A 24,712-nucleotide genomic window follows, 5' to 3' on the forward strand; every position below is an offset into this window, starting at 1 on the left:
AAAAACTAAAAATATATATATTTTTTAAGACCCTACTAATTGTATGGATTTGCTTTCATAGTACTTGTAAGAATCGGAAGTGGCAGTGTACAAAGAAGGAATGCCATCGGACCTGTGTGGTATATGGGGAAGGACACTACCAAACCTTTGATGGAAAACGATTTGATTATAGCGGTGACTGTGAATATACTTTGACTCAGGTATGAAAAAGACAAATATACATCATGATTTGAATATACAACAAGAACACAATTGTGTTCCCGTAGACCAATATGCACCAATATGTTTTTAACATAGCCTCTCTAGTATTTTTTACAATTATTTTTTTCTTACTGACTTGCCTTGGTGGCAAAATTGTTCATTGTAGAATGCCATTTTCCTATATAGCTATATATTTCTAAAACAAAAACAGAGATTCAGTCCAGTTTATTGAAGCACCACATTTAATGTTGATATATCATATTGTTTTCATTTATTCAGCCTTTATCTAAATTCTTGTGAAATTATTATTAATCTGTGAGACTTCATGTTTCTTTTATGGTCATTCCCTTGCAGGATTATTGTGCTTCCAACTCAGGAAATGGGACGTTCCGTGTGATCACTGAGAATATCCCTTGTGGAACAACTGGGGCTACCTGTTCAAAGGCTATCAAAGTGTTTTTAGGAGTAAGTAAAGGGAACTTTAGGGCTATTTACAATGCTTAATGTCCAAAATATTAGCATTTTTTGGTGTCCCTCAATATAACAGCTTCAAGAGACCCTATTGCCCAATATAGACTCTCAATGTAACACCATTAATTGTTCTCATTAACTGATTTCTAAAACCTCTCTCATCTCTATAACACACCTGACCGCATGGTACAATCAACAGTATTACTGGTTATGTTCATGTTATAATCTAGAGACGTTCAATGTTACGTCATCAGCCATAATTATATAGAATTATATCTGTTCATTGGGTATATATTGCCGTTTTACTGTAACACATTAAATGTATATGGACAAAATCCATTCCATGTATACAATCTGACCAAGTTCGCATGTAATAATATTTCAGAACTTTGAGCTGAAGCTGAGCGATGGAGTCTTTGAAGTTGTGGAGAGAGACAGTGGAAGTGAAGTTCCTTACCAGATCAGACAGATGGGGATCTACTTTGTAATCGAGGCGAAGAATGGACTTGTCCTCGTGTGGGACAAAAAAACTAGTATCTTAATTAAGCTCAGCCCTGAATTCAAGGTGAGAAGTAATGCAGTTCCATCTGCCCCTCATTTGAATTTTGTATAAGATTTTTCAAATCACCACAATCCGTTGCTTAGCAAATTTACTATGTTCTATACAGGTACTATCATATTTATAGTGTTTATTACATTTGGGTAACAAAAAGTAAATATGCATAATAGAAGATAAGATGTTGGGGGACAAATAGCTCATGATGAAAGATGGCAATCTATTGGGCTAGTTACCTAGCAAAATGCTATAGTGACAGATATAATATCACATAAAGCACAAGATAAATGGTCACCCCAAAAAAAAGATGTAAAATTCTAGCGATATTAAGTTCAAATAGCTGAATTGTTTTCGTTGTTGAAGTAAAACATAATCTTACCATCCAATGCATTTTTTTTCTATCAGGGACAAGTTTGTGGTCTCTGTGGAAATTCTGATGGCAGTGTGTCCAATGATTTTACCACAAGGAGTCTGGCAGTCGTGGTCAATGTACAAGAGTTTGGGAACAGCTGGAAGGCATCACCAACCTGCCCAGATGCACAACCTCTAAGAGACCCTTGTATTGCAAACCCATACAGAAGGACCTGGTCACAGAAACATTGCAGCATTATTACAAGCCCTGTCTTCTCTAAATGTCATGGCAAGGTAAGGAAAATATACAGGGTTTGAAAACACTTTACACAGATAAGCAATTATTCAGTCATCACCAAGATTAAACAACTTGATGACGTACAATCAAAGTAGTTTGATAATGGCATCTCATCGGGTAGATATCACAGGTATGGGTACACTGCTGGGCTGGAAGGAATAAGTAGGAAGAATAAATTGTGGGGGTAATGAGTTTAGATTAGTTGCATTAAGATGGATAGCTGCAGAGAGTATAATTTGAGATTCATATACAGGTTTACTTTAAAGGAACCCTCTAATTATTTTATTTATGTAATATTAATTAAGATAATATTTTCATTAAGATAATGGGCCCCACATTTAGTTTTAATTTAAATAAATATTAAAAATACCTTGAATTTATCTAAAATCCAGTGCTGGGAAAGAGTCCTCATACTTGACACGCAGTTATCAGTGCTGATATATGTGGGGACACATGGACATTAGGATGTAGTGGTTTTGGTGCGTAAAGTGTCCCTTTAACTATAGATGGTCAAGAAAAGCAGAAGTGTGTAATAGGTTTTTAGGAGTTTGTTCAAAGAAATGACAGAAAGAGAGATGTCTACTTGTATATAACCGGGAAGTGTTTCTTCTTCTTCATAAAATAAATGTAACTATATTAATTTTTCAGGTTGATCCCAGCCCATTCCTCGAAGCATGTGTCCAAGACACGTGTGCTTGTGACTCAGGAGGAGATTGCGAGTGTTACTGTACAGCTGTAGCAGCTTATGCTGCAGCATGTAATAAAGTTGGAATCTGTGTAGCATGGAGGAGCCCCTCGATTTGCCGTAAGTTACACTCCAAAAATGTTCTAACACCCCAACGTATGGGTATCATCAGAAAATTGCATTTTAAGGGAAGTTATATCTGTATGAAATGGAAGAATAAGATGTAATAATGCTGAAAAATATATTTATCAATTTTTTAACGTTAGAGTATTCCTTATTAACTTCAGATTAGATTTATATTACTCTTGTTAAAATAAAAAAAAATTTGAATGTTCAGCCATCGGTGCTCTCTGGAAATCCAATGCTTCTTTATAATAATAGCCACATTCAGCATCATCAAGACATAACTCTAGTGGCGATCTCTCTGACATGTTTTAGGCAAAATGTAAACTTTGCCATTTCAGCAATACTCTATATTGCCAGAAAAGAAGGCAGCATCTATGTACAAATTACACTACAAGATGTAATAGTTTTGATGCTTATAAATGTCCCTTTAACAAACCAACACATAATCAGCTGATTGGTGATACTGATAAATTTATTTCAAGCGTTCACAAAATGTGCAAAGACCAGTTTGCATCTTTGTTATAAAAATGTTTTTTTTACAAGAGAGAGATTGAAAAAATGTTTAAAAGAAACCTTTTAGGTCCAAACAGAATGTCTACCAGCATATATCTATGGTAACTTCATCTAGCACTCAGGATACTGACATGTCTATGGTCATTTTTCTCTGAGCATATCTCAACTTTTTTTTAAATTTGAGCTCTAAGTACATAGTGGGATTTCATTAACTTATTACTTTTTTCCAGCCCTTTTCTGTGATTACTACAACGCTGAAGGAGAATGTGAGTGGCACTACAAGCCATGCGGAGCTCCATGCATGAAGACTTGCCGAAATCCAAGTGGAAATTGCATGAACCAACTGCCAGGATTAGAAGGTATGTAAAAATCAGTGTGAGAGATGTCACGGATGACATGGGTATGTGTGTTGATTGCAGTGATCTTTTTATGTGATCTTTTTGTATTTTAACTACATTTACAGGCTGTTATCCAAAATGCCCTAAGGCACGTCCTTTCTTCGATGAAGATATCATGCAGTGTGTTGCACAGGCAAACTGTGGATGCTATGATGATGATGGCAAACGCTATAATGTTGGAGACATGGTGCCTTCATACGAAAACTGTGAATACTGGTAAATCTCCGTCTCATATATTTTTTGATGATTACCATTGCCACAATTGATCGCATTCAAACAAGCACCAGTTACAAAATCCATAACCTTGTATAACCATTACATTTTATTTCAACCATAAACTTTAACAATTCTCCAAATATAAGCTTACATCCCGTTATGACAGATACTTAGCCATGAGCACTCAAACCTGGCAGTGCCTGGATACACTGTTAGGTCTTTTACACCCTTAAAATATAATCGTACAGTATAATGTAAAGTGTATTATTTCTTTCATCAGCAGTGGCCGGTACAATATATAAGCAGCTGTGGCAATTGCAGAAAACGTATCATGTACATTATTTGCTCCTCCTGTCTCCCTGTAAAAATTGTATTGCTTAAAGGAGTCCTCTAAACGCAAAATATTTTTTACTTAACACATCATCATCACATTTGGCACAAGCTCTGTTTTCTCATAGGCCAAATAATGTTTCCTTTTTAGCTTTTCTCTATAACTAGATCTGCTGAACACCAATGCATTAAAATAAGCCTAGTCCTGTAATGCGTTTTAGATGGAGTAACTGGTGATGTCTCGCCTGCCCTCTCTTTAAAATAAATAACTAAAAGCATTAATTAGAAAAGGAATGAAGACAATATCCTGGGCATTCACTCCGAATGGAAGTACAACTTAAGTTAAATAAGTAGCTTACAAGCCAAAAAAATACAGTAAAAACCTTTATTGATCCATGTGCCATAGAGCTACTATTACCAGTTAAAGGTCCTAAATCTGAACAAAATGTACATACTAGGTATAAGGAAACACCATAGAGTGCACACCAGCGTTCCACTATATAAGGATACCCTGCTATTAGGCAGAATGGAAGGTGATAAGAAATGGGGGAAGTAGTCTAAATCTCTACACAGAGAAGAAAAAGAGCTTCCTAGATATCTACTAGCTGAAGGTTAATCAAAATCAAAGTAGAAGGAAGACTTCTCCAAGCAATTGTTGTAATCACTATTCCACTCCCACCATAACCACCATACCCCATAAATAAGAGATCTGCATCTGTCCCTAATACCTCGGTGACGCACGAAGCTACCTGAACCAGAGATCCTATATATATATAAGTAACTCCAGCACAAAAAAAGAAAAAAGGTGCTACCTAACAAGTGCAAAAGAGCATATTAAAATAAATAATGCGTTTCAGCGTATCATAACGCTGTCGTCAGGGGCAGAGTGATCTCTCTCCTCAAGGAATCTGTTTCAATACCCAAGGGTTCATTAACCCTACTTGGGATCAGCGTTTAGGGGGATGATCCCTTTAATATCCCATGCAATGTGAATAGTTCAATATGCAGAGAGAAACACCCACATGGATGTATTCTTAATTGGTTTAGGGAATAGCACCAATAAGCTAGCAGTATAACAGTGTACGATGCTCGTGCCACCATGTATTAATCACATAATCAAGAAAATGCTCACTGCATTACCTGTTGCCGGCATTAGGCTTGAAGAATAGCACCAATAAGCTAACAGTATCATAGTATAAGGTTATTAATTGTTATCCAGCACAAAGGTTAAGTTCTCCCTGCAGCCTGAGCATCCATCCATGATGTTCTTTTGCCTCGCTGCTGGGAAAGGAATGTGATGAAGTCAGGGCCACGTGAGGACTTTGCGGAGATTTGACGCATGTCACCAACATAATAGATGTTCTGATAATGGATATATTTTAGGCACAGATTTAACCAATCAAACCTGGAATTTTTGTTTTGGGCTAGCAAATGCTACTTCTGGAGGTGGACTTACTTACCTACTAGAGAAGGTCTGTAATATCATATTCTGTAAATGATATATAAGTATGTAAATTCAAATTTAGAAGGCATGGGAAGACTTAAATTGTAGGGTTTTTTTTCCTACTTTTTTTTCCAAAACAAACATTCCAGCCTCAATTGTCATTAGAGCTAATTTTCTCTTCATCTGCACAGTCAGAAAATGTAATACAGTGGTTATATATATATATATTTTTTTTTATTATTATTACATTTAGAAAATTGATTGATATGTATTATTCTTACATGGCACTTATCCTTTATGATAACTATCAATAAAGAATAGTTTCTTAAGTTTGTTTTTTTCTTTTTTGTCAGTATCTGCACCAGAAAAGGACGTCGCTGTCAGATGGACTTCAGAGGTGGGTTTCATATTTTTATCTTAATAGGCCACAAATGTTTTTTAAATATACTTGCCTTGTTTCCTTCATTTCCTATTTATAGTTTTTGGAATATAAATCAATGAAAGCATCTACACATTGCATTTTTTTTTTTTAATCAATAGCATAAGAATAAATTCCGTTACATTGTCATTGCTCACCATTGCAAGTTAAGATGATTGTCCAGGTTGTCTAAAACCCAACACACAGAAGTCAAGTTACCAGCAAAGTAATAAAAAACCCTAAAAATATTATAAGGCCATAAAGTACTCAGATTTAATGTAAAGACTAGAAGAAACAAGACAAGCTAAGGTAAAGAGTACACAGAGAGGGTAAACAGTGAAACAAGCCAAGGAATAGGACAATAAAAAATCAGAAAAGTTAAAATAAGAGCTAAAGGTCAAATATACAGAGGGATCAAATGGAAAATGGACAACTCGGATAAGCCATAAAGGGAAACCACAACAGGGCATAGAATAACTGACAAACAAAGTTTAATAGCCTTAAAAGGTCTGTAATGCGCTATTTGCGTTCACATGGCCAAGGAACGTTTGTGGGTGACGTTACACGCACATTATCGTTATAATTAGAGGCTGTACCTCTAAATGGCTCAGATGCACAGCATCTGTAGACGCGCCAGATGTGAGCGCTGCTCACAGCAGTAGAGACTCCTGTGGATCTCTGGACACTGGATGTGTGGCCCATATCCGACTTGACAATGACATTCATTGGAAAGATGTGTCAATCTGCCAACTTATTTATTTATTCACATTTTTTCAGACATATCATTTTCAGACACTAACAAAGTTGATTAATGTGAATTTTAGAAGCATACTTGTAATGAATAATTCCCGAGAATATTTTTTCTTCAATTTTTAATATTGCGCAAACATATTATTTTTTTCCAAACTAAAATTTACAGCATGCTATTGCTATTATGGAAACATGAAATATAACTATGGAGAGATCATCTATAATACCACTGATGGAATTGGAGGGTGCATAACAGCCAGATGTTCATCTAATGGAACCATAGACAGAAATGTGTACCCATGTGAAAAAACTACCACAACACCCACGACAACTTTCAAGTTTGACAGAACTACACCACCTGTTGTTAATCTGTCCACCTCAGGTAATTTTAATTTTTTTCTTAATTTTTAAATTAAAAAGAACAAATATAACTGTTTATCCTAAAGTTGTTGTTTTTTTTCAATAATGTGAATGTTTAGACATTTATGACACACTACTGCTTCTGTAAAATCTTTTAGACAATGTTTTCTATTCAATTTTTGTCACAAAATCTTTACCCAAAGTAACACTTAGCTTTTATTAATTGCAATCAGATAACCAAACTATAAAATGACTGCTCTTCTGCTTATCAGTAATTTTTTAATTTATTTATTAATTGTTACAGAACCAACATCACCAACCTCAGTATCCTGCCTAGAAGAAGTCTGTAAATGGTCAATGTGGTATGATGTCAGTGGTCCAACGTATGGTCTAACAAATGGTGATAATGAAACATTTGACAAAATCAGAGAGAATGGGCACTCTGTTTGTAAGGTTCCATCCCAGGTAGAATGTCGAGCAACAAAGTTCCCCAATATATCAGTTGAGGACTTGGGTCAGGTTATTCACTGCAATACATCCAAAGGACTTTTGTGTTTTAACAATGAGCAATTCTCTCAGCTCTGCTTTAATTATGAGATTCGTATCTTATGTTGTAGCTATGTGCCTTGTGGAGAGGCTACAAAAACACCCACTTCTGCTCTCTTGACCTCTCCACTATCTTTGCCACTGACATCTACATCTTCAAAGACTATGAAAAGTTCAACTGCGCCACCAATATATATTTCCAGCACAGTTTTGCAGCAAACCCTAGAGACATCTTCCTCCATAAGTAATACACAATCATTGACGACAAATGAAAATGTAATAACAGAAAGCACAAAGTTCTCACAACACTCATCCACTGCTATGCCACATACAACTGTTGTCAAGACAACCACAGTTCCTGAAAAAACATCTAAATTGGCAAGAACAACAGAACACATGGTCACATCAAAAAACGTAACAGAGAGGGAGCGTAGTACAGGATCAACTCGAGAAAAAGAACAAACAACTGAAGTTGCAACAACAGAGTTCCCACAACACTCATCCACTGCTAAATCACATACCACTTTTCTTAATACACCATGCAAACAGACATGCACATGGACTGGTTGGTATGATAATTACTACCCCACTAGTGAGACATCTGATGGAGATTTTGAGACACTTGAAAATATTGCAGCTGTTAATAATAATATTTGCAAAATGCCAGATGATATTGCATGTAGAGCTGAAAGATTCCCCGATATAGACTTAAGAGATCTTGGACAAGTTGTTACCTGCAATGTTACCCATGGTCTCATCTGCCACAACAAAGATCAAATTAGCAACTTTCCCTTTTGCTATAACTATCAAGTAAATTTTCTCTGTTGCTCTATGAAGGACTGTGAATCATCTACCATTTCTGCCCATGCAACAACAATTATGGAGACAACCACAGTTCTTGCAAAAACATCTAAGTTGACAAGAACTACAACTACAGAAAGCATGATCACATCTGAAAACATAACAGAGAAAGAGAACAGTACAGCATCAACTCCTGAAGGATATCATACCAGTGAAGTTACAACAACAAAATTTAATACCATGGAAACATCTTCAACTCCTCGAATTTCCAGCATTACATGTGAACCTGTATGTCAATGGTCACAGTGGTTTGATGAAAGTTTTCCAGATGAAAAAACATATGGAGACTTTGAAACATATGAAAACATCAGAAATGCTGGATATAATCTGTGTGATGAGCCATCGGATATCCAGTGTAGAAATGTTGATTTTCCTGATATTACCATAGATGAATCACAGCAGACTGTATATTGCAATGTTACCAATGGACTTGTTTGTATGAATGAGGAACAGACTGGCCCATTCCCATTTTGCTACAACTATGCAATTAGAGTTCTCTGCTGTTCTAGATGTACATCCACAACACTCTTGCCTTCCACGTCTAGCTATCCAATCAGCACTAGTTTAGGTGAGGTAACATCTACAAAGGAAGATGTCTCGACATTTACTACAGGCATCCATAAGTTAACAACTGAAACACTCAAAGAAGAAGAGACAACCAATCAGCCTATTTCAGTGAAAACAACTGCATCAGCCACAACATCAGAAGACGTGCAGTTCCATACACCATTATCACTAAAAACAACAATTGTTGAAACAGCAGAAAATGAATTTACAGGTACACAGAAAAGTACCTCGAGACTCAGCACAGCTTTCCTAAAATATACCACAACTCCAGAAGAAGAAAAAACGACTTCTCAGAAACCAATTACCCAAAAAACAACAACATTTTCGACAGCTTCTGGTAAAGTAACTTCTTCCAGAAAGTCTTCAACTGCATCTGGTGAAGTGACATCTGCTTACAAATCTTCTAGACAGAGCACAGCTTTCCAAAAATCAAGTACAATACCAGAAGAAGAAGAAACTACTTCTCAGAAACCAATTACCCCAAAAACAACAATGTTTTCAACAGCCTCTGGTGAAGTAACATCTACAAGAAAGTCAATAACTGCATCTGGTGAAGTGACATCTGCTTACAAAACTTCTAGACTGAGCACAGCTTCCCAGAAAACAAGTACTTCACCAGAAGAAAAAACTACTTCTCAGAAACCATCAACCCAAAAAACAACAAAGTTTTCAACATCAGCCGGAGAACTAATATCTACAAGAAAGGCTTCAACTGCATCTGGTGAAGTGACATCTGCATACAAAACTTCTAAACTGAGCACAGATTTAAAAAAATCAACTACAACACCAGAGGAAGAAGAATCAACTATGTCTCAAAAAACAATTACCCAAAAAACAACAACGTTTTCAACAGCCTCTGGTGAAGTAACATCTACAAGAAAGTCATCAACTGCATCTGGTGAAGTGACATCTGTTTACAAAACTTCTAGACTGAGCACAGCTTCCCAAAAACCAACTACTATGCCAGAAGAAGAAAATACTACTTCTCAGAAACCAATTACCCCAAAAACAACAAAGTTTTCTACATCAGCCGGAGAACTAACATCTACAAGAAAGTCTTCAACTGCATCTGGTGAAGTGACATCTGCATACAAAACTTCTAAACTGAGCACAGATTTAAAAAAATCAACTACAACACCAGAGGAAGAAGAATCAACTATGTCTCAAAAAACAATTACCCAAAAAACAACAACGTTTTCAACAGCCTCTGGTGAAGTAACATCTACAAGAAAGTCATCAACTGCATCTGGTGAAGTGACATCTGTTTACAAAACTTCTAGACTGAGCACAGCTTCCCAAAAACCAACTACTATGCCAGAAGAAGAAAATACTACTTCTCAGAAACCAATTACCCCAAAAACAACAAAGTTTTCTACATCAGCCGGAGAACTAACATCTACAAGAAAGTCTTCAACTGCATCTGGTGAAGTGACATCTGCATACAAAACTTCTAAACTGAGCACAGATTTAAAAAAATCAACTACAACACCAGAGGAAGAAGAATCAACTATGTCTCAAAAAACAATTACCCAAAAAACAACAACGTTTTCAACAGCCTCTGGTGAAGTAACATCTACAAGAAAGTCATCAACTGCATCTGGTGAAGTGACATCTGCTTACAAAACTTCTAGACAGAGCACAGCTTCCCAGAAAACAAGTACTTCACCAGAAGAAGAAAAAACTACTTCTCAGAAACCATCAACCCAAAAAACAACAAAGTTTTCGACAGCCTCTGGTGAAGTTACATCTACAAGAAAGTCATCAACTGCATCTGGTGAAGTGACATCTGCTTACAAAACTTCTAGACAGAGCACAGCTTCCCAAAAACCAACTACTATGCCAGAAGAAGGAAATACTACTTCTCAGAAACCAATTACCCAAAAAACAACAAAGTTTTCAACATCAGCCGGAGAACTAACATCTACAAGAAAGTCTTCAACTGCATCTGGTGAAGTGACATCTGCTTACAAAACTTCTCGACTTAGTACAGCTTTCAAAATATCTACCACAAAGTCTAAACAAGAAAAAACGACTTCCCAAAAACCATTTACCCAAAAAACTACAACATTTTCAACTGAATCTGGTGAAATAACTTCTACCAGAAGGTCATCAAGCAAATCTAAGGAAGTGACATCTGCTTACAGAACATCTAAACCAAATACATCCAGGCAGGTATCAACCACAAAGCATGGTGAAGAAAAATCTACAACTCAGAAACCAATTTCAGGAAAAACCACTAAGGTTTCAACTGTATCTGGTAGAGCGACCTCTGCCAGAAGCTCTTCGAGTGAATCTGGTGAGGTTACATCCCCTTACAGAACATCTCGACTTAGTACAGCTTTCAAAATATCTACCACAAAGTCTAAACAAGAAAAAACGACTTCCCAAAAACCATTTACCCAAAAAACGACTAAATTTTCAACTGAATCTGGTGAAATAACTTCTACCAGAAAGTCATCAAGCAAATCTGAGGAAGTGACATCTGCTTACAGAACATCTAAACCAAATACATCTAGGCAGGTATCAACCACAAAGCATGGTGAAGAAAAATCTACAACTCAGAAACCAATTTCAGGAAAAACCACTAAAGTTTCAACTGTATCTGGTGATGTGACATCTGCATACAAAACTTCTAAACTGAGCACAGATTTAAAAAAATCAACTACAACACCAGAAGAAGAAGAATCAACCATGTCTCAGAAACCAATTACCCAAAAAACAACAAAGTTTTCCACAGCCTCTGGTGAAGTAACATCTACAAGAAAGTCATCAACTGCATCTGGTGAAGTGACATCTGCTTACAAAACTTCTAGACTGAGCACAGCTTCCCAAAAACAAACTACTATGCCAGAAGAAGAAATTACTACTTCTCAGAAACCATCAACCCAAAAAACAACAAAGTTTTCAACAGCCTCTGGTGAAGTTACATCTACAAGAAAGTCATCAACTGCATCTGGTGAAATGACATCTGCTTACAAAACTTCTAGACAGAGCACAGCTTCCCAGAAAACAAGTACTATGCCAGAAGAAGAAAAATCTACAACTCAGAAACCAATTACCCAAAAAACAACAAAGTTTTCAACAGCCTCTGGTGAAGTAACTTCTACAAAAAAGTTTTCAACTATATCTGGTGAAGTTACATCTGCTTACAAAACATCTAGACTGAGCACAGCTTCCCAAAAACCAACTACTATGCCAGAAGAAGAAAATACTACTTCTCAGAAACCAATTACCCAAAAAACAACAAAGTTTTCAACATCAGCCGGAGAACTAACATCTACAAGAAAGTCTTCAACTGCATCTGGTGAAGTGACATCTGCTTACAAAACTTCTCGACTTAGTACAGCTTTCAAAATATCTACCACAAAGTCTAAACAAGAAAAAACGACTTCCCAAAAACCATTTACCCAAAAAACTACAACATTTTCAACTGAATCTGGTGAAATAACTTCTACCAGAAGGTCATCAAGCAAATCTGAGGAAAAGACATCTGCTTACAGAACATCTAAACCAAATACATCCAGGCAGGTATCAACCACAAAGCATGGTGAAGAGAAATCTACAACTCAGAAACCAATTTCAGGAAAAACCACTAAGGTTTCAACAGTATCTGGTAGAGCGACCTCTGCCAGAAGCTCTTCGAGTGAATCTGGTGAGGTTACATCTCCTTACAGAACATCTCGACTTAGTACAGCTTTCAAAATATCTACCACAAAGTCTAAACAAGAAAAAACGACTTCCCAAAAACCATTTACCCAAAAAACTACTAAATTTTCAACTGAATCTGGTGAAATAACTTCTACCAGAAAGTCATCAAGCAAATCTGAGGAAGTGACATCTGCTTACAGAACATCTAAACCAAATACATCCAGGCAGGTATCAACCACAAAGCATGGTGAAGAGAAATCTACAACTCAGAAACCAATTTCAGGAAAAACCACTAAGGTTTCAACAGTATCTGGTAGAGCGACCTCTGCCAGAAGCTCTTCGAGTGAATCTGGTGAGGTTACATCCCCTTACAGAACATCTCGACTTAGTACAGATTTCAAAATATCTACCACAAAGTCTAAACAAGAAAAAACAACTCCCCAAAAACCATTTACCCAAAAAACTACTAAATTTTCAACTGAATCTGGTGAAATAACTTCTACCAGAAAGTCATCAAGCAAATCTGAGGAAGTGACATCTGCTTACAGAACATCTAAACCAAATACATCTAGGCAGGTATCAACCACAAAGCATGGTGAAGAAAAATCTACAACTCAGAAACCAATTTCAGGAAAAACCACTAAGGTTTCAACTGTATCTGGTAGAGTAACCTCTGCCAGAAGCTCTTCAAGTGAATCTGGTGAGGTGACATCCCTTTACAGAACATCTCGACTTAGTACAGCTTTCAAAATATCTACCACAAAGTCTAAACAAGAAAAAACAACTCCCCAAAAACCATTTACCCAAAAAACTACTAAATTTTCAACTGAATCTGGTGAAATAACTTCTACCAGAAAGTCATCAAGCAAATCTGAGGAAGTGACATCTGCTTACAGAACATCTAAACCAAATACATCTAGGCAGGTATCAACCACAAAGCATGGTGAAGAAAAATCTACAACTCAGAAACCAATTTCAGGAAAAACCACTAAGGTTTCAACTGTATCTGGTGAAGTGACATCTGCATACAAAACTTCTAAACTGAGCACAGATTTAAAAAAATCAACTACAACACCAGAAGAAGAAGAATCAACCATGTCTCAGAAACCAATTACCCAAAAAACAACAAAGTTTTCAACAGCCTCTGGTGAAGTAACATCTACAAGAAAGTCATCAACTGCATCTGGTGAAGTGACATCTGCTTACAAAACTTCTAGACTGAGTACAGCTTCCCAAAAAACAACTACTATGCCAGAAGAAGAAAATACTACTTCTCAGAAACCATCAACCCAAAAAACAACAAAGTTTTCAACAGCCTCTGGTGAAGTTACATCTACAAGAAAGTCATCAACTGCATCTGGTGAAGTGACATCTGCTTACAAAACTTCTAGACTGAGCACAGTTTCCCAAAAACCAACTACTATGCCAGAAGAAGAAAAAACTACTTCTCAGAAACCAATTACCCAAAAAACAACAAAGCTTTCAACATCAGCCGGAGAATTAACATCTACAAGAAAGTCTTCAACTGCATCTGGTGAAGTGACATCTGCTTACAAAACTTCTAGACAGAGCACAGCTTCCCAGAAAACAAGTACTTCACCAAAAGAAGAAAAATCTACTTCTCAGAAACCATCAACCCAAAAAACAACAAAGCTTTCAACGTCAGCCGGGGAACTAAAATCTACAAGACAGTCTTCAACTGCATCTGGTGAAGTGACATCTGCATACAAAACTTCTAAACTGAGCACAGATTTAAAAAAATCAACTACAACACCAGAAGAAGAAGAATCAACCATGTCTCAGAAACCAATTACCCAAAAAACAACAAAGTTTTCAACAGCCTCTGGTGAAGTAACATCTACAAGAAAGTCATCAACTGCATCTGGTGAAGTGACATCTGCTTACAAAACTTCTAGACTGAGCACAGCTTCCCAAAAAACAACTACTATGCCAGAAGAAGAAAATACTACTTCTCAGAAACCATCAACCCAAAAAACAACAAAGTTTTCAACAGCCTCTGGTGAAGTTACATCTACAAGAAAGTCATCAACTGCATCTGGTGAAGTGACATCTGCTTACAAAACTTCTAGACTGAGCACAGTTTCCCAAAAACCAACTACTATGCCAGAAGAAGAAAAAACTACTTCTCAGAAACCAATTACCCAAAAAACAACAAAGCTTTCAACATCAGCCGGAGAATTAACATCTACAAGAAAGTCTTCAACTGCATCTGGTGAAGTGACATCTGCTTACAAAACTTCTAGACAGAGCACAGCTTCCCAGAAAACAAGTACTTCACCTGAAGAAGAAAAAACTACTTCTCAGAAACCATACACCCAAAAAACAACAAAGTTTTCGACAGCCTCTGGTGAAGTTACATCTACAAGAAAGTCATCAACTGCATCTGGTGAAGTGACATCTGCTTACAAAACTTCTAGACAGAGCACAGCTTTCCAAAAACCAACTACTATGCCAGAAGAAGGAAATACTACTTCTCAGAAACCAATTACCCAAAAAACAACAAAGTTTTCAACATCAGCCGGAGAACTAACATCTACAAGAAAGTCTTCAACTGCATCTGGTGAAGTGACATCTGCTTACAAAACTTCTCGACTTAGTACAGCTTTCAAAATATCTACCACAAAGTCTAAACAAGAAAAAACGACTTCCCAAAAACCATTTACCCAAAAAACTACAAAATTTTCAACTGAATCTGGTGAAATAACTTCTACCAGAAGGTCATCAAGCAAATCTAAGGAAGTGACATCTGCTTACAGAACATCTAAACCAAATACATCCAGGCAGGTATCAACCACAAAGCATGGTGAAGAAAAATCTACAACTCAGAAACCAATTTCAGGAAAAACCACTAAGGTTTCAACTGTATCTGGTAGAGCGACCTCTGCCAGAAGCTCTTCGAGTGAATCTGGTGAGGTTACATCCCCTTACAGAACATCTCGACTTAGTACAGCTTTCAAAATATCTACCACAAAGTCTAAACAAGAAAAAACGACTTCCCAAAAACCATTTACCCAAAAAACGACTAAATTTTCAACTGAATCTGGTGAAATAACTTCTACCAGAAAGTCATCAAGCAAATCTGAGGAAGTGACATCTGCTTACAGAACATCTAAACCAAATACATCTAGGCAGGTATCAACCACAAAGCATGGTGAAGAAAAATCTACAACTCAGAAACCAATTTCAGGAAAAACCACTAAAGTTTCAACTGTATCTGGTGATGTGACATCTGCATACAAAACTTCTAAACTGAGCACAGATTTAAAAAAATCAACTACAACACCAGAAGAAGAAGAATCAACCATGTCTCAGAAACCAATTACCCAAAAAACAACAAAGTTTTCAACAGCCTCTGGTGAAGTTACATCTACAAGAAAGTCATCAACTGCATCTGGTGAAATGACATCTGCTTACAAAACTTCTAGACAGAGCACAGCTTCCCAGAAAACAAGTACTATGCCAGAAGAAGAAAAATCTACAACTCAGAAACCAATTACCCAAAAAACAACAAAGTTTTCAACAGCCTCTGGTGAAGTAACTTCTACAAAAAAGTCTTCAACTATATCTGGTGAAGTTACATCTGCTTACAAAACATCTAGACTGAGCACAGCTTCCCAAAAACCAACTACTATGCCAGAAGAAGAAAATACTACTTCTCAGAAACCAATTACCCAAAAAACAACAAAGTTTTCAACATCAGCCGGAGAACTAACATCTACAAGAAAGTCTTCAACTGCATCTGGTGAAGTGACATCTGCTTACAAAACTTCTCGACTTAGTACAGCTTTCAAAATATCTACCACAAAGTCTAAACAAGAAAAAACGACTTCCCAAAAACCATTTACCCAAAAAACTACAACATTTTCAACTGAATCTGGTGAAATAACTTCTACCAGAAGGTCATCAAGCAAATCTGAGGAAAAGACATCTGCTTACAGAACATCTAAACTAAATACATCCAGGCAGGTATCAACCACAAAGCATGGTGAAGAGAAATCTACAACTCAGAAACCAATTTCAGGAAAAACCACTAAGGTTTCAACAGTATCTGGTAGAGCGACCTCTGCCAGAAGCTCTTCGAGTGAATCTGGTGAGGTTACATCCCCTTACAGAACATCTCGACTTAGTACAGCTTTCAAAATATCTACCACAAAGTCTAAACAAGAAAAAACGACTTCCCAAAAACCATTTACCCAAAAAACTACTAAATTTTCAACTGAATCTGGTGAAATAACTTCTACCAGAAAGTCATCAAGCAAATCTGAGGAAGTGACATCTGCTTACAGAACATCTAAACCAAATACATCTAGGCAGGTATCAACCACAAAGCATGGTGAAGAAAAATCTACAACTCAGAAACCAATTTCAGGAAAAACCACTAAGGTTTCAACTGTATCTGGTAGAGTAACCTCTGCCAGAAGCTCTTCAAGTGAATCTGGTGAGGTGACATCCCTTTACAGAACATCTCGACTTAGTACAGCTTTCAAAATATCTACCACAAAGTCTAAACAAGAAAAAACAACTCCCCAAAAACCATTTACCCAAAAAACTACTAAATTTTCAACTGAATCTGGTGAAATAACTTCTACCAGAAAGTCATCAAGCAAATCTGAGGAAGTGACATCTGCTTACAGAACATCTAAACCAAATACATCTAGGCAGGTATCAACCACAAAGCATGGTGAAGAAAAATCTACAACTCAGAAACCAATTTCAGGAAAAACCACTAAGGTTTCAACTGTATCTGGTGAAGTGACATCTGCATACAAAACTTCTAAACTGAGCACAGATTTAAAAAAATCAACTACAACACCAGAAGAAGAAGAATCAACCATGTCTCAGAAACCAATTACCCAAAAAACAACAAAGTTTTCAACAGCCTCTGGTGAAGTAACATCTACAAGAAAGTCATCAACTGCATCTGGTGAAGTGACATCTGCTTACAAAACTTCTAGACTGAGTACAGCTTCCCAAAAAACAACTACTATGCCAGAAGAAGAAAATACTACTTCTCAGAAACCATCAACCCAAAAAACAACAAAGTTTTCAACAGCCTCTGGTGAAGTTACATCTACAAGAAAGTCATCAACTGCATCTGGTGAAGTGACATCTGCTTACAAAACTTCTAGACTGAGCACAGTTTCCCAAAAACCAACTACTATGCCAGAAGAAGAAAAAACTACTTCTCAGAAACCAATTACCCAAAAAACAACAAAGCTTTCAACATCAGCCGGAGAATTAACATCTACAAGAAAGTCTTCAACTGCATCTGGTGAAGTGACATCTGCTTACAAAACTTCTAGACAGAGCACAGCTTCCCAGAAAACAAGTACTTCACCAGAAGAAGAAAAATCTACTTCTCAGAAACCATCAACCCAAAAAACAACAAAGCTTTCAACGTCAGCCGGGGAACTAACATCTACAAGACAGTCTTCAACTGCATCTGGTGAAGTGACATCTGCATACAAAACTTCTAAACTGAGCACAGATTTAAAAAAATCAACTACAACACCAGAAGAAGAAGAATCAACCATGTCTCAGAAACCAATTACCCAAAAAACAACAAAGTTTTCAACAGCCTCTGGTGAAGTAACATCTACAAGAAAGTCATCAACTGCATCTGGTGAAGTGACATCTGCTTACAAAACTTCTAGACTGAGCACAGCTTCCCAAAAAACAACTACTATGCCAGAAGAAGAAAATACTACTTCTCAGAAACCATCAACCCAAAAAACAACAAAGTTTTCAACAGCCTCTGGTGAAGTTACATCTACAAGAAAGTCATCAACTGCATCTGGTGAAGTGACATCTGCTTACAAAACTTCTAGACTGAGCACAGTTTCCCAAAAACCAACTACTATGCCAGAAGAAGAAAAAACTACTTCTCAGAAACCAATTACCCAAAAAACAACAAAGCTTTCAACATCAGCCGGAGAATTAACATCTACAAGAAAGTCTTCAACTGCATCTGGTGAAGTGACATCTGCTTACAAAACTTCTAGACAGAGCACAGCTTCCCAGAAAACAAGTACTTCACCAGAAGAAGAAAAATCTACTTCTCAGAAACCATCAACCCAAAAAACAACAAAGCTTTCAACGTCAGCCGGGGAACTAACATCTACAAGACAGTCTTCAACTGCATCTGGTGAAGTGACATCTGCATACAAAACTTCTAAACTGAGCACAGATTTAAAAAAATCAACTACAACACCAGAAGAAGAAGAATCAACCATGTCTCAGAAACCAATTACCCAAAAAACAACAAAGTTTTCAACAGCCTCTGGTGAAGTAACATCTACAAGAAAGTCATCAACTGCATCTGGTGAAGTGACATCTGCTTACAAAACTTCTAGACTGAGCACAGCTTCCCAAAAAACAACTACTATGCCAGAAGAAGAAAATACTACTTCTCAGAAACCATCAACCCAAAAAACAACAAAGTTTTCAACAGCCTCTGGTGAAGTTACATCTACAAGAAAGTCATCAACTGCATCTGGTGAAGTGACATCTGCTTACAAAACTTCTAGACTGAGCACAGTTTCCCAAAAACCAACTACTATGCCAGAAGAAGAAAAAACTACTTCTCAGAAACCAATTACCCAAAAAACAACAAAGCTTTCAACATCAGCCGGAGAATTAACATCTACAAGAAAGTCTTCAACTGCATCTGGTGAAGTGACATCTGCTTACAAAACTTCTAGACAGAGCACAGCTTCCCAGAAAACAAGTACTTCACCAGAAGAAGAAAAAACGACTTCTCAGAAACCATCAACCCAAAAAACAACAAAGCTTTCAACATCAGCCGGAGAACTAACATCTACAAGAAAGTCTTCAACTGCATCTGGTGAAGTGACATCTGCATACAAAACTTCTAAACTGAGCACAGATTTAAAAAAATCAACTACAACACCAGAAGAAGAAGAATCAACCATGTCTCAGAAACCAATTACCCAAAAAACAACAAAGTTTTCAACAGCCTCTGGTGAAGTAACATCTACAAGAAAGTCATCAACTGCATCTGGTGAAGTGACATCTGCTTACAAAACTTCCAGACTGAGCACAGCTTCCCAAAAAACAACTACTATGCCAGAAGAAGAAAATACTACTTCTCAGAAACCATCAACCCAAAAAACAACAAAGTTTTCAACAGCCTCTGGTGAAGTTACATCTACAAGAAAGTCATCAACTGCATCTGGTGAAGTGACATCTGCTTACAAAACTTCTAGACTGAGCACAGTTTCCCAAAAACCAACTACTATGCCAGAAGAAGAAAAAACTACTTCTCAGAAACCAATTACCCAAAAAACAACAAAGCTTTCAACATCAGCCGGAGAATTAACATCTACAAGAAAGTCTTCAACTGCATCTGGTGAAGTGACATCTGCTTACAAAACTTCTAGACTGAGTACAGCTTCCCAAAAAACAACTACTATGCCAGAAGAAGAAAATACTACTTCTCAGAAACCATCAACCCAAAAAACAACAAAGTTTTCAACAGCCTCTGGTGAAGTTACATCTACAAGAAAGTCATCAACTGCATCTGGTGAAGTGACATCTGCTTACAAAACTTCTAGACTGAGCACAGTTTCCCAAAAACCAACTACTATGCCAGAAGAAGAAAAAACTACTTCTCAGAAACCAATTACCCAAAAAACAACAAAGCTTTCAACATCAGCCGGAGAATTAACATCTACAAGAAAGTCTTCAACTGCATCTGGTGAAGTGACATCTGCTTACAAAACTTCTAGACAGAGCACAGCTTCCCAGAAAACAAGTACTTCACCAGAAGAAGAAAAATCTACTTCTCAGAAACCATCAACCCAAAAAACTACAACGTTTTCAACAGCCTCTGGTGAAGGTACTTCTACCAGAAAGTCTTCAACTGCATCTGGAGAAGTGACATCTGCTTACAAAACTTCTAGACTGAGCACAGCTTCCCAGAAAACAAATACTTCACCAGAAGAAGAAAAATCTTCAACTCAGAAACCAATTACCCAAAAAACAACAAAGTTTTCAACAGCCTCTCGTGAAGTAACTTCTACAAAAAAGTCTTCAACTATATCTGGTGAAGTTACATCTGCTTACAAAACATCTAGACTTAGTACAGCTTTAAAAATATCTACCACAAAGTCTAAACAAGAAAAAACAACTCCCCAAAAACCATTTACTCAAAAAACTACTACATTTTCAACTGAATCTGGTGAAATAACTTCTACCAGAAAGTCATCAAGCAAATCTAAGGAAGTGACATCTGCTTACAGAACATCTAAACCAAATACATCCAGGCATGTATCAACCACAAAGCATGATGAAGAAAAATCTACAACTCAGAAATCAATTTCAGGAAAAACCACTAAGGTTTCAACTGTATCTGGTAGAGTTACCTCTGCCAGAAGCTCTTCGAGTGAATCTGGTGAGGTTACATCCCCTTACAGAACATCTCGACTTAGTACAGCTTTCAAAATATCTACCACAAAGTCTAAACAAGAAAAAACGACTTCCCAAAAACCATTTACCCAAAAAACTACTAAATTTTCAACTGAATCTGGTGAAATAACTTCTACCAGAAAGTCATCAAGCAAATCTGAGGATATGACATCTGCTTACAGAACATCTAAACCAAATACATCTAGGCAGGTATCAACCACAAAGCATGGTGAAGAAAAATCTACAACTCAGAAACCAATTTCAGGAAAAACCACTAAGGTTTCAACTGTATCTGGTAGAGCGACCTCTGCCAGAAGCTCTTCAAGTGAATCTGGTGAGGTGACATCCCTTTACAGAACATCTCGACTTAGTACAGCTTTCAAAATATCTACCACAAAGTCTAACCAAGAAAAAACAACTCCCCAAAAACCATTTACCCAAAAAACTACTAAATTTTCAACTGAATCTGGTGAAATAACTTCTACCAGAAAGTCATCAAGCAAATCTGAGGAAGTGACATCTGCTTACAGAACATCTAAACCAAATACATCTAGGCAGGTATCAACCACAAAGCATGGTGAAGAAAAATCTACAACTCAGAAACCAATTTCAGGAAAAACCACTAAGGTTTCAACTGTATCTGGTAGAGCGACCTCTGCCAGAAGCTCTTCAAGTGAATCTGGTGAGGTGACATCCCCTTACAGAACATCTCGACTTAGTACAGCTTTCAAAATATCTACCACAAAGTCTAACCAAGAAAAAACAACTCCCCAAAAACCATTTACCCAAAAAACTACTAAATTTTCAACTGAATCTGGTGAAATAACTTCTACCAGAAAGTCATCAAGCAAATCTGAGGAAGTGACATCTGCTTACAGAACATCTAAACCAAATACATCTAGGCAGGTATCAACCACAAAGCATGGTGAAGAAAAATCTACAACTCAGAAACCAATTTCAGGAAAAACCACTAAGGTTTCAACTGTATCTGGTAGAGCGACCTCTGCCAGAAGCTCTTCGAGTGAATCTGGTGAGGTGACATCCCCTTACAGAACATCTCGACTTAGTACAGCTTTCAAAATATCTACCACAAAGTCTAAACAAGAAAAAACAACTCCCCAAAAACCATTTACCCAAAAAACTACTAAATTTTCAACTGAATCTGGTGAAATAACTTCTACCAGAAAGTCATCAAGCAAATCTGAGGAAGTGACATCTGCTTACAGAACATCTAAACCAAATACATCTAGGCAGGTATCAACCGCAAAGCATGGTGAAGAAAAATCTACAACTCAGAAACCAATTTCAGGAAAAACCACTAAGGTTTCAACTGTATCTGGTAGAGCGACCTCTTCCAGAAGCTCTTCGAGTGAATCTGGTGAGGTGACATTCCCTTACAGAACATCTCGACTTAGTACAGCTTTCAAAATATCTACCACAAAGTCTAAACAAGAAAAAACAACTCCCCAAAAACCATTTACCCAAAAAACTACTAAATTTTCAACTGAATCTGGTGAAATAACTTCTACCAGAAAGTCATCAAGCAAATCTGAGGAAGTGACATCTGCTTACAGAACATCTAAACCAAATACATCTAGGCAGGTATCAACCACAAAGCATGGTGAAGAAAATTCTACAACTCAGAAACCAATTTCAGGAAAAACCACTAAGGTTTCAACTGTATCTGGTAGAGCGACCTCTGCCAGAAGCTCTTCGAGTGAATCTGGTGAGGTTACATCCCCTTACAGAACATCTCGACTTAGTACAGCTTTCAAAATATCTACCACAAAGTCTAAACAAGAAAAAACAACTCCCCAAAAACCATTTACCCAAAAAACTACTAAATTTTTAACTGAATCTGGTGAAATAACTTCTACCAGAAAGTCATCAAGCAAATCTGAGGAAGTGACATCTGCTTACAGAACATCTAAACCAAATACATCTAGGCAGGTATCAACCGCAAAGCATGGTGAAGAAAAATCTACAACTCAGAAACCAATTTCAGGAAAAACCACTAAGGTTTCAACTGTATCTGGTAGAGCGACCTCTTCCAGAAGCTCTTCGAGTGAATCTGGTGAGGTGACATCCCCTTACAGAACATCTCGACTTAGTACAGCTTTCAAAATATCTACCACAAAGTCTAAACAAGAAAAAACAACTCCCCAAAAACCATTTACCCAAAAAACTACTAAATTTTCAACTGAATCTGGTGAAATAACTTCTACCAGAAAGTCATCAAGCAAATCTGAGGAAGTGACATCTGCTTACAGAACATCTAAACCAAATACATCTAGGCAGGTATCAACCACAAAGCATGGTGAAGAAAATTCTACAACTCAGAAACCAATTTCAGGAAAAACCACTAAGGTTTCAACTGTATCTGGTAGAGTGACCTCTGCCAGAAGCTCTTCGAGTGAATCTGGTGAGGTTACATCCCCTTACAGAACATCTCGACTTAGTACAGCTTTCAAAATATCTACCACAAAGTCTAAACAAGAAAAAACATCTCCCCAAAAACCATTTACCCAAAAAACTACTAAATTTTCAACTGAATCTGGTGAAATAACTTCTACCAGAAAGTCATCAAGCAAATCTGAGGAAGTGACATCCTCTTACAGAACATCTAAACCAAATACATCTAGGCAGGTATCAACCACAAAGCATGGTGAAGAAAAATCTACAACTCAGAAACCAATTTCAGGAAAAACCACTAAGGTGTCAACTGTATCTGGTAGAGCGACCTCTGCCAGAAGCTCTTCAAGTGAATCTGGTGAGGTGACATCCCCTTACAGAACATCTCGACTTAGTACAGCTTTCAAAATATCTACCACAAAGTCTAAACAAGAAAAAACAACTCCCCAAAAACCATTTACCCAAAAAACTACTACATTTTCAACTGAATCTGGTGAAATAACTTCTACCAGAAAGTCATCAAGCAAATCTGAGGAAGTGACATCTGCTTACAGAACATCTAAACCAAATACATCTAGGCAGGTATCAACCACAAAGCATGGTGAAGAAAAATCTACAACTAAGAAACCAATTTCAGGAAAAACCACTAAGGTTTCAACTGTATCTGGTAGAGCGACCTCTGCCAGAAGCTATTCAAGTGAATCTGGAAATATTACATCTCCTTACATAACATCTAGACCAAGTACACATGCCCGCACATCCATTACAATGCATGAAGCAATTACAACTCCTAATTCAACAAATCAACAGTCCACAGCTCAACAAACATTTACAACTGCCAAGTGTATGTGCAACTTGAATGGCATGCTGGTTCCTCCTGGTAAGTACAATAGTTTAAAGACAGAATGTTTGGATTTATGAATATTTGAAAATACCAATCAGCATTAAGAAATCAAATTCCGCTTGGTGAATAATTTATACAGTATTATGATTAATGCAGAAATTAGTAGGTATTTACCTTGTAAACAAACGCACATGCATACATATTCATTAAGCAGTGAACTGGGTTTGAGAAATTTCTTCATCTTGACTATTTTGTATTAGTGGTTAGTA

General features: G+C 37.0%; 1 protein-coding gene across 1 annotated transcript in view; it reads left to right on the forward strand.

The window, feature by feature from the left end:
- LOC134578532 (mucin-5AC-like) overlaps positions 1-24,712 on the forward strand; it is a 56,272-nt gene that overhangs the window by 18,718 nt on the left and 12,842 nt on the right. Inside the window, exons 20-32 of the mRNA XM_063437513.1 lie at positions 62-200; positions 556-666; positions 1,058-1,237; positions 1,634-1,873; positions 2,526-2,682; positions 3,432-3,560; positions 3,665-3,815; positions 5,943-5,986; positions 6,927-7,139; positions 7,422-7,845; positions 8,089-8,647; positions 10,901-13,836; positions 13,963-24,479. Of these exons, the coding sequence (XP_063293583.1) occupies positions 62-200; positions 556-666; positions 1,058-1,237; positions 1,634-1,873; positions 2,526-2,682; positions 3,432-3,560; positions 3,665-3,815; positions 5,943-5,986; positions 6,927-7,139; positions 7,422-7,845; positions 8,089-8,647; positions 10,901-13,836; positions 13,963-24,479 (15,800 nt within the window). The remainder of the gene's footprint in view (positions 1-61; positions 201-555; positions 667-1,057; positions 1,238-1,633; positions 1,874-2,525; positions 2,683-3,431; positions 3,561-3,664; positions 3,816-5,942; positions 5,987-6,926; positions 7,140-7,421; positions 7,846-8,088; positions 8,648-10,900; positions 13,837-13,962; positions 24,480-24,712) is intronic.

The sequence above is a fragment of the Pelobates fuscus genome, chromosome 12 (assembly GCF_036172605.1).
Source record: "Pelobates fuscus isolate aPelFus1 chromosome 12, aPelFus1.pri, whole genome shotgun sequence".
Classification (NCBI taxonomy): domain Eukaryota; kingdom Metazoa; phylum Chordata; class Amphibia; order Anura; family Pelobatidae; genus Pelobates; species Pelobates fuscus.